This window comes from Pocillopora verrucosa, chromosome 9 (genome assembly GCF_036669915.1).
Source record: "Pocillopora verrucosa isolate sample1 chromosome 9, ASM3666991v2, whole genome shotgun sequence".
Lineage (NCBI taxonomy): Eukaryota > Metazoa > Cnidaria > Anthozoa > Scleractinia > Pocilloporidae > Pocillopora > Pocillopora verrucosa.
The window spans coordinates 10273733-10283732 of NC_089320.1; the positions used below are offsets into that span (position 1 = coordinate 10273733).

A 10000-nucleotide genomic window follows, 5' to 3' on the forward strand; every position below is an offset into this window, starting at 1 on the left:
TTAGCGACTAAATGTATCAGTAAAGATCGTCGAATTTTCCATTTCGATTGAATTGCAAATGTACCCTTGAAATCTTGCATCAAACCTATTTTCGCAGGGTAATTTTTTGTACTACTACTACTACGAATGTTCAATGGTAGGCCAAGACTTTAACTGTTTACGCGTCAGATCTTTATGAAGTTGTCATTTCTGATTTTTTCTCCTGCTGTGTATTGCAAAAATTAAAGTTGTTAATGTACTCGTGTAAAGTAAAACTAAAAATGTTATGTCCGATCGTTAGAGCTTTACCGGCTTATTTTCAACTACCCGATAACTAACTATATAAGAAAGGCTGACTTGAGTACCGTCCACCAGCTACCATCTTTTTGAATGGGTCATATTTCCCCAGAGATAGCCTTCAATGAACTGTTTTCAAGGATAATTTTAATAGTTCCAGCGACCAATGAGAGAATCGCAAAAATGTAAAGACGCGTACCAAACTGCGCTTTTCCGCTCGACAAAATTTCCAAGAAACACAGCGGTCAAACGTATACTAACGTAATTGGTTTAATATCAAACGTATACTGACATAATTGGTTTAATATAAGCTAGACGTGACGAAAAATGTTTTTGAGTAGGTAAAAGGAAAACTTGAAAATTATAATTACAGGCATTCTTTTTATTTATCTTAGAGTTTTGAGGTCTTTTGAGCTCCATCGAAAAAGTTGTATACGCTTCTAAAATATTATGACTACAAGCACTATGTCAGGCCTTCTCTTAATTAAGACACACACAAAGTTGCTGATTTCTGATAATAATTAACGAAAGGTTATCTCTAAGAAAAAAATTGAATGATCCGCGAAAGAGGTCGTCGAGAGAAGAGTGTTCTTTATGAGATTCAATTATTTTGACCAAGCGGGAGTTGACGAGTTCATCATGCCTATGAGTTCTTAGATACTGAAGCAATGAGAAATAAAACGGGTGACCAGATAAGGACTGACAAATATTAGAAGGCATGATGAGCATTCAGTCATAGATTTGTTTAAACGCTGTCTGTGCGTGTTCTCTCGAACTTTAGTTTTCTCTTCATTGTCGAACTAATCAGCGTTCTGCCAGCAAACAGAATTATCAGAGCAATTATCCTAAATTATTAAATTTACCAGAATTCTTTGTTTTTTCTGAAGGAGTCAGACTTCAATAAAGAAGATAACGGAATCAGCCTAGAGGAGTTACACAAAACAAACGGGTGGAAGATGTTAATGGAGAACTTGGATAAACATTTCGAGCGAAAAAACTTAGACAGTCAATGAGAAATTATGTTATTCTCAAGAGGCCAGTACTTTATTTATTTATTTTTTGTTTGCTATCAATTACGGTGGAACACTCGTTGTGTGTCAGCAGCCATTTTGTTTCTTAGAATGTTCGCAAGACTTTCAATTCCTGTTTTTAGCTTCATTACCTCCGAAAGGGTGGTTGGATGCTACCTCACATGAATTCCAATTCCCTCGCAAAGAATTCATCGACCCTAGGACAGACTACGGTCTCTATGTTGCATAACGTCGGAGCCTTCATGACGGTAATGGAGCTAAAAAACCCTTCTTTGAATCTGATCTCTGACCTCTTGTTTCCTATTCCTGTACCTATTTCCTGTTTTCACTTCATATGTTCCGTCGGGCAAATGGAAAAAATTTAGAATGATAGCTCTCGCTAATTATTGGATTAAGATCCAAATACCGCCAAAGTAAGAAAACAAACACACTCGCGAGAGCAATGAACGACCTTCCATTATTTTTATGACGAAGCGAAAGGAATGAAATTTTTAAATTGCAACAGTAAAAATTTAGCTCATTCACATCAAGGAAAACAAATGAAACCGAAAAATGTATCAATCAACTCTAAAGGCACTGCAAAAATTCCGCCTGAAGATTGGCTGGTCTTCATAAAGTTGTATTCACTGATGTAGCAGAATTTAGACGTGTAAAGTTTCTACTCGCTTAAAGCTAGTAGGTTTCGAAATTTGGAAACCCAGCGGAAAAATTGCTTTGATTGGTTTCTCATTTTCAAAACTCAGTTTCAAAGGGCATGTCCGTGTTACATATATTAAAGAAAGATGAGGTTTATCAGTCCTTACGTTTCCCATACTTCCCTTCTATTTATGGCAGACATTTTAATGTGGGAAAGTAAGGACAGTAAGGCATCTAGGCTAAATATTGGAATGTATCTGCTTGTCATTGGAGATGTTGCCATGATAACGACATAAATCTAAAAATTGACACCTAAAACAGAAGCCTTATTACATCGTTAGCCACACTGGTAAATATCTCGAGGGAAAAATTTGAGATCAATTAACTAGATTTGCTTCGTAACTCGCGCTCTGAAAGGAGGTTCATTTGTAAATACCCCTTAAAATGAAAACTTGCCTTATTCTGACTCAGGTACTATAGCTGACTACTTTCTCTGCCTCACTACAGTTAAGAGGCAGTATTTTGAATTTCTAGCTGCACTTACAATTCCTGGCTTGCTATCCTTTTAATTAAATCCTACTTTTTTGACTTGCTACTCTAAGGAACAGAAAAACTTTCATTTGCAAAAACGGTGAACTTTTCAAATGCCTTAAATAGTAAAAAATGGTGTCAAATGCCATTGTTTGAAACGAGTATTATGCAAAAACTAATTTTTCTCTTTTTTCCAATACAGCTTAGAATACAATTGTTCATTTGAAGTTTCTATGCAGAACAAATGATGATATACTGAGTTGCAAAGTAGATTTGATACCTTGAAAGTCCCGTTGTTTTCGAGAAGTAACCTGAAAACAAGTTAAAGGCGAAGTTATAGTGTAAAAGCCTGCAAAGCTGTGTAACATCCATCATACAAGACTTATTACTCTTAATTAAATCTAATTAAGTGTAACGACTAAGTTTGAAGTGACACATATCTCAGACTTGCAGTGCACAATCCATTTCTTCAAAACGCTGCTTCAAAAAATCGTGTATATATAGCCATTTTAACCAAAGGATTAAGTCATAGAATGTTAAGGACGGACTCTGAGGATCAGTCTACCCGAAATGTTCGCGTAATCTGAAGACTTGTGGGCATAGTTTACTCGACATTTAGACAAAGCACATCCATATTTTTTTTGAGACAGATCTCATTGAATATGTTTTGCATACTAGAATAGATTAGTATAACACCTTGCCACGACCTGCCAACCTCTTACGCAGAGTGCAGGGTAAGAAAATTAAAAGCAAGGATTACATTCTGGTTTAAGACCAAAAATGTGCAATTTATATATTACTTTCCAATACACTTCATTTAGCAATTTCTCGTCAATATTTTCTGGATCATATGAATCAATGCATTTTTTTGATATGTCCCTAAAGCCTTCGAAAAGAAGTGAACATCGAGATAAGTTTCTTTTCAGAAGGGGAAAGTCCTCTTTATCATCGGAATCTTGTGAAGTTTCCTCAGGAGGAAGAAGCTCGTTAACAGCACAGTACTCTGCGCATGCTCCAAGAAATGTGGAATGTCCCTCTCCCCAACAATCACCAAAGAAGATCATTTTACAGTTTTTACAGGTATCTTTTTCGGAACGATATTCGTCGTCGTCGCTTTTCTGTTGAAATGCTTTAAAAATCCATCCCGTTTTCTCTAGTTTCAGAGGAGCAAAATGTAAAATTTTCTTTCTAAGAGTCCGTTTCAGACGGATAATTCTGTTATACAAGCAGATAGGCCTTAAGAAATGACTAACTGCTATTGAAGACCCAATAAAATGCTTGTTATCGAGTGAAATCTTTGCTAACACTTTGGGCTTGAAGGTGTTTCCTCTTTCAAGTTTCGTTAACCAGTAGTTTGCGAGTTCAAAAACACGGTCGGCATGAGCTTCAGTTCCTTTGTCATCATCTGGCGTTTCCGCGAGTGTGTAAATACTGAACTGAAAGATAACAAAATACAAAAATTTTTTTTATTGATAAACTCTTTGTCAAGATATCTATCTACAAGCCTGGTTGAGGCCACTTGCTCTCGCTTGGACATCTGAGAACCAGGCCAACTGCCTAAGAGTCATTAATATCAATCACATAGTTCTATATGATAAGAAATGTTATAATTCTAAAGCTTAATTCAGGTTCTAAAGTTGGCTACGATGATTCAAAAAAACATACCGGGGAGTTACATTCTCAAAGGCTTTGATAAGGGCTTCTTTTTAGTGGAGCTAATTGCTGGAGGGAAATTTGTAGTTCAGTTGCAGAGTTTACAGGAAATAAAGTTGTACTGTTATAAAAACTATTTTTTTGCTTGTTTACTATGTTCGTCTGGATGTAGAACAAGCCACTTCTGGTTCCACTGGAAACAGTTGGTTATTTTTTCCCTTCGACTCTCTCTCTTGGGAAACATTGAGATTCTAGGAGGCAGATATTATTGTCGCAATCGGTTATTGATTTGGGGTCTAATTTGGGTTGCGGGTTTGAATGTTCATGGACTACAACAGTTCCTCATAGGTGGGGTTTTTGAGGCAATTGGATTTTTCTTTTAGCGTTAAATATAAGCCCTCTCGACAGTTTCGAGATATTTTCTGCTTGGTTGTTGATTGTTTAGAGCGCGGTTGGGATGGTTAAGAGTTAAACGGCCCTAATTACGTGTGATTATTTACTTACAAAGTTTAGCCGTTGCTCAACAAAACTGCGACTGTTAAACAAAACCGCGTCCTAAACAACCCTCAGTTAAGCTGAACCTTTTGCCTCAAAATTTGTTTTTGTGAACAGCGTCAAGAGAGCCGAAAGATATCAGTGGAAGGACATTTATTCAATATAAACCAACCCTCTTATAGACAAAGCCTGAGGCCCTGAATGATTGCGCAAAACCGTGGTTGGGTTAAACCTCTTGAAAACAATGGGCCCTAAGTGTTTACTATTCACCTCCACTTCCGTGGGTAATTGTCAATCATTTAAGGATACGGTAGACCTTTGCGGGTGTCTTAGTTATGTAAATGTGCTCTCCGGTAAAAGTTTTTTCGTTTTAGTTTGATCTCACCGTTGATCAATCAAGGCACAATTGCAACAATTCGAAATGGACAATGTCTGTTTGAGCGAGTCAATTGGTGGCCCACGATAAGCCGTACCCTCCCCCCACCCCCAAGGAGAAACGGAAGAAAGGGAACGTTTACGAAAACCTGACACCAATCGTATTATATGATGTCACTCTTGTGCACGAAAATAAAGATGAGTTTTCATTGGTTAACCATTTTGTCGATTCTTTCGTGAATTCTGATTGGCTAGAGTAGGTGGTTTTCTTTCATACTGATGGACAAGATGGTGAAAAGAGTGCTTTCACGGTTAACCTTACGGACAACGGCCATCTACGACAAGGATTTTAAGGCAAGTTTTCACGACCTTCCTGATAGAGAAATTTTAAGAAGAGCAGATAGCCATCGATATGTCTTTCGAAGGTTATGATGTCTTCGTTTCGCTATGGAGAATCTCAAATATATCAAATCGCGCCAGTGATCGATCACCTATTTTCTGAAGAAGAAACCATTTACTAAATTTATTGTGCCGTCCGTTAAAGCTTTCATGCACTCTTTCAATAGACTTAGGCCAAGAGGATCGTCCGCCTTCAACTCTCGGTCTTTCAGTTGTAGACGTAGCTGCAATATACTTACTCAGTTACATAACGATGGTGTAATAGTTCCTTGTTTTTAAAAAGCCAGGAACCACAAAATTTTGTTGATCGGGTTCCAGGTCGGCGTAGAGTCAATCATCCACGGCAAATACGTACATCCATTATAATGTACAAGCCTCTACACAGAATGCTCGATTTGAATGTCGATTTGTATTTCGAAATGACGTTACTTCCCACGGATTAAGCAATTCCGAAAACAAATTGACTCCTCACAGCACCAATTATTTGAACTCGAATTCGAAGTTCTCTCTACAAAGGTGCTGAGGTGTGGGACAGCTCATCCCAAGATCTGCGTTCAAACGCAAACTACCTCATTACAACTTCGAAGGAGTCACGGCATCCTTGCAAAGCAGCCTTAAGACATGAAAGCTTTTTACTTATTCGATTAGTTAGTTTAGCTAGCGAGAAAAAAAGCTAGAAAACCCTCAATGGTTCACCTGAAAATTTGTAAGCTAATGAAACATAATCGAATTCATAAACTGCTTTTGTGAAGTGAGGGCGTCATTAATATTCATTAGCCTTTCTGACCTCGAAAACAAGGGATCGGAATTTTTATTCTAAAGCAAAGCCATGAAGGCTGATTTCCATGAATAGTGATCTTGCCCAATATAATGAGAGAATGTTTTCTACATGTGAATTATAGCTCCCCGACATCGAAAATACCTTCGCCTTATAAAAATTGTCAGATGTTCATAACATTAACTAACGGATTAGAAGAAAATATTTTTCCGGGAAGCACTCTAATTGCATCTTACTTCGCAACACTTTGATTGTCGAAAGTACACGTTTAGGCTTGCTTTAGGTTTGCATTTCTTCGGCCTTTGATTGGTCCATAAAACTCACATCATCCTCTTAACCAATCAGACGCCAAACTAATCGCCTTCATCACAATTGGCTGTTGTAATTAACATGGTTTTGTTTATATGAAATTTAATTGAAAACTGCTCTGGTACAGAAATACGATTTTTTCAGTTTGAAAACCGCTTCATCAATTATTTAATCGGGTCGCCTTCTTAGTTTTCATGAATCTCGCGTTGCTTATGTCGACAAAATCCAGCGTTTGATTAATTGGTTCTTGTTTTCATTTTCATTTAGACTCTAACCGATTTTTCCAAGATGTTAACACTCTTTCGAAGCTAAGAACTTTGTATTTGTTTACAATACACCGTTTCAAGAGTTGTTGATCACTCACTCCAACCTCAATTTTCTTCCCTTGTGTGGCAGCAGTAGCATTCGCGTTTTACGATATTTCAGTATCAATTATGTATCTTTCTGGCCGGTTCCCAACTCACCATTTCCAAGAGTAAGCTTCCGGGGTCGATAACAAATTCTAGAACCTTTTCCTTCTTCTGGTTTTCCCCCTCCTGATTTTCTTCCTCCTGATTTTCTTCTTCCTGGTTCGATATTAGATTCAGATCAGATTCAAATTTAGCGAGTTCTCTCTCCGTCTCCGTCATCGACGACTCTGCTACTCCGCAGTGAAAGTGCAGGTGGATTGTTAAGCTGCGGAGGATATCTCTTAAACAAATGTCTAATTCGTGTGTTGATTCCTCACTTTCTATTTTTTTCTTGTAGTCTTCTCTAAACGGTTTTAAGACCTCCCCACACATTTCACTGACATCATCCTCAATTCTGTTATTCAGTTTCGTGATTCCTCTAGCTAACTGCTTCATGTACTGAGCCGGAACACTTTTTTCATATGGTCTCTTACCAGCCATTTGGAACCGTTGTGTGTCGTAGCAAATTAAAAATACTGTGTACACATTAATATTTTTCTTCAGTTTGCGAACAGGCGGTTGCAGTTTGAAACTTACGGAGAGTGTTTCAAGTCGGGGACAGAAATTTAAAGCTATTGATCAGCACCGGAATCGAATCAAACGTCGTTAGCCGCCGAAAAACCCTGTTTATTCCTAAGTTTCACTTAAGCATTCGTCTACCCTCCCGCATCTTATTATGGTTAAACAAGTGAAAAATAATATTTTGATTGGTGTAGCAAATCCTTTTGACGCCCCGAAAGCTAAACAGGTGCAAAAACAGACTGAACTAAAAATATTACCCACCTTTTCTTTTGAAAAATGTCGGTCAGAGAATGCGAAAAACTTAAACCTTGGCGTTCGATTGAAAGTTTTGATACGAAGCCAACCATACCTGGAGTAGCCAGTGATCCTTACAATTTGCGCAAAGGACAGGTATGTCAGTTTGGTTTCTGTGCGGTTAAATTAAATTCGAATTAAAAAATATTTAGCTCTCAATTATTTACCTATCGAGCTCCGTCTTCAATAAAAGTATAACGGTTAATTTGTTATCGACTGAGTTGAAAACGTAAATTGGCCACCGTAAAGAGTTTAAGAGAGTGTCTCTGTAAGAGCGGTCCGGTCGATTTTGCTTGAGACACGGATTTCGCTCGTTTCTTGTGTGTTGTAAGACATTCATGTACCTATACTAAAACAACAATCAGTTTGATCGGATCTCTTTATTTTTCAGAGTTTTACGGAAATAAAATTTCACTCGAGCAAAGGCTTGTCGTGACACTTTTCAGGACTTTAATTTCATACAACTTTGGAGGACAATTTACAAAAAACTACGGAACTCAGAAAAAAACAAATACCACAGCCATATATATTAACTTTATCTTATCTATCGAGGCGACTTTCGCAGACATCACGTTTCAATCAAGGAAACAGGAAGACTTGAATGACACCTTATCGGTTCGCCAAAATCGCACACGCCAAAACCGATCAGATTCAAGGTAAATTTTTGAAAAAGTGAGGCGTTCTTAACTGATACAACTAACTCCGTGAACTTACCTAATTTTTGGCAATCTCCAAGTTTGGCCGCCATTTTGAGGGACTTGTCAACATGAAGCGTAACCGATATAAATCAAGCAGGTAGATCTAAAACCGTCAAAAATACATACGAAAACAATTAAAATGAACTTTACTTTCAATTCAAGCGGCAAAATTTGAAATTGTTCGTTAAACTTACCATCCCCATGCGACCATTTCTTCCAACAATTCAAACACTACGACTAGTGTTCGAATTCCCCTCGTCGATTCCACCGTAAGAAATAACCTGTGCCACCCAAGCTTCGTCTCGAATGTGAAGTACGAATCAAATAACACAACTGCTTCATCTTCGCGGCAATATCACGCTGGTATTTGACATTCGGATCGACAAGCACGGCGATCAGGAATCGATCGGTGTGTTTACCTCATAAACGTGACCGCTGACCAGCCGCTGAGTGAAAACAGTATAGTGCGGGGTGGGGTGGGTGGCGGGCTTATCGTCATAAGATATTCGAAAAAATGCTTAAAAAGCTTTAGGACTATCAGTCTAAACAATGAAGGCATGCTTCGAGGTACAGACAACTTTTATTTTATTTTCATAACGTTCTCCTTTAAATTAGAGCTGGTATTAAATAATAGAGTTAACGATATATTTTTAACCGGGGTACCCATATAACCTTTTTGCCTGTCATCAGTGGTATAAAATAAGGTGTATTTTCCACCAGAACCTTTTATTTATGCCCCATTGCACGGAATGAACACTATACTTAGAATGTTTGTACTAAGTAATTTTTGCTGTTCCCAAGAATGTATGCAAAATGATAGAGGTTTGATTCATTTCACTGACACGTTCTTTTAAGTTATGGCGCGTGCAGGTTTTTCCTATCAAAAGTCGCGCGTGCAACACACCGGAATTGAAAATTCGTCGTAAAATCGCACGAACCTTAGAATGAGTGTAGGCAACTTTGACTTCTGGGGAGATGAAGTGGATGGTTCAAAGGACCCCCTAAGATATTTTTCAGGACTATAACTGAGATTTGTTTATAACTATGATAATCGTCATCAATAGCGGACGGTGCTTTTTACCCATTGTTGTCATCATTATCGTTATCACGCCGGAAGAAGTATAAAGCCGGCGTGTCGCCTTACCTAACTAAAATGAAAATTGTTCTCTCTTTTGCTCCCCTTGGATCCTGGAAACTGTTACTATTAAGACGATCAATTGATTAACAGAATGTAAGAAAAAATCGGTGGGGAGAGTTATTCGCGTATCTTATAACCTGAACAATAGTTTTCAATAAAACAAATACCGCTTAATTCAATTTACCTTAGTTGCCTCGTGTTTAAAAGTGGCGTTTCTGGGGACCGTAGATTCTTCTCTAATTCTTTTTGTCTCAGTCAAGACTCACTATCATCAACTTTTTTCTTGTGCCTCTTACGGCATGGGAAACAGAGATATGAGGTAAGCGATTGCAAATTTCTCAGTTAAAGTAAAGCCCAGTAGCATCCATCAGGAATTGAAAACCGTGATGCACTGTTTTTTCCATCTTTGCTATTCA

General features: G+C 37.9%; 3 protein-coding genes across 4 annotated transcripts in view; 2 read left to right on the forward strand and 1 right to left on the reverse strand.

Annotated features, from left to right (window-relative positions):
* The window catches only part of LOC136283619 (uncharacterized), a 7255-nt gene extending 5966 nt beyond the window's left edge, over positions 1–1289 (forward strand). The window contains exon 3 of the mRNA XM_066172750.1: positions 1164–1289. Coding sequence (XP_066028847.1) covers positions 1164–1289 — 126 coding nt within the window. The remainder of the gene's footprint in view (positions 1–1163) is intronic.
* A 1840-nt stretch (positions 1290–3129) lies between these two features.
* LOC131769574 (uncharacterized) lies at positions 3130–7532 on the reverse strand. Its single transcript, XM_059085301.2, has 2 exons — positions 6948–7532; positions 3130–3910 (listed from the first exon to the last, which is right to left on the reverse strand). The coding sequence occupies exons 1-2, from the start codon at positions 7371–7373 to the stop codon at positions 3218–3220; spliced, it is 1119 nt and encodes a 372-aa protein (XP_058941284.2). The 5' UTR covers positions 7374–7532; the 3' UTR covers positions 3130–3217.
* A 194-nt stretch (positions 7533–7726) lies between these two features.
* The window catches only part of LOC136283618 (uncharacterized), a 9425-nt gene continuing 7151 nt past the window's right edge, over positions 7727–10000 (forward strand). For both annotated transcript variants that reach the window (XM_066172748.1, XM_066172749.1), the window contains exon 1: positions 7727–7844. In XM_066172748.1, coding sequence (XP_066028845.1) covers positions 7731–7844 — 114 coding nt within the window. In that variant the 5' untranslated portion in view covers positions 7727–7730. The remainder of the gene's footprint in view (positions 7845–10000) is intronic.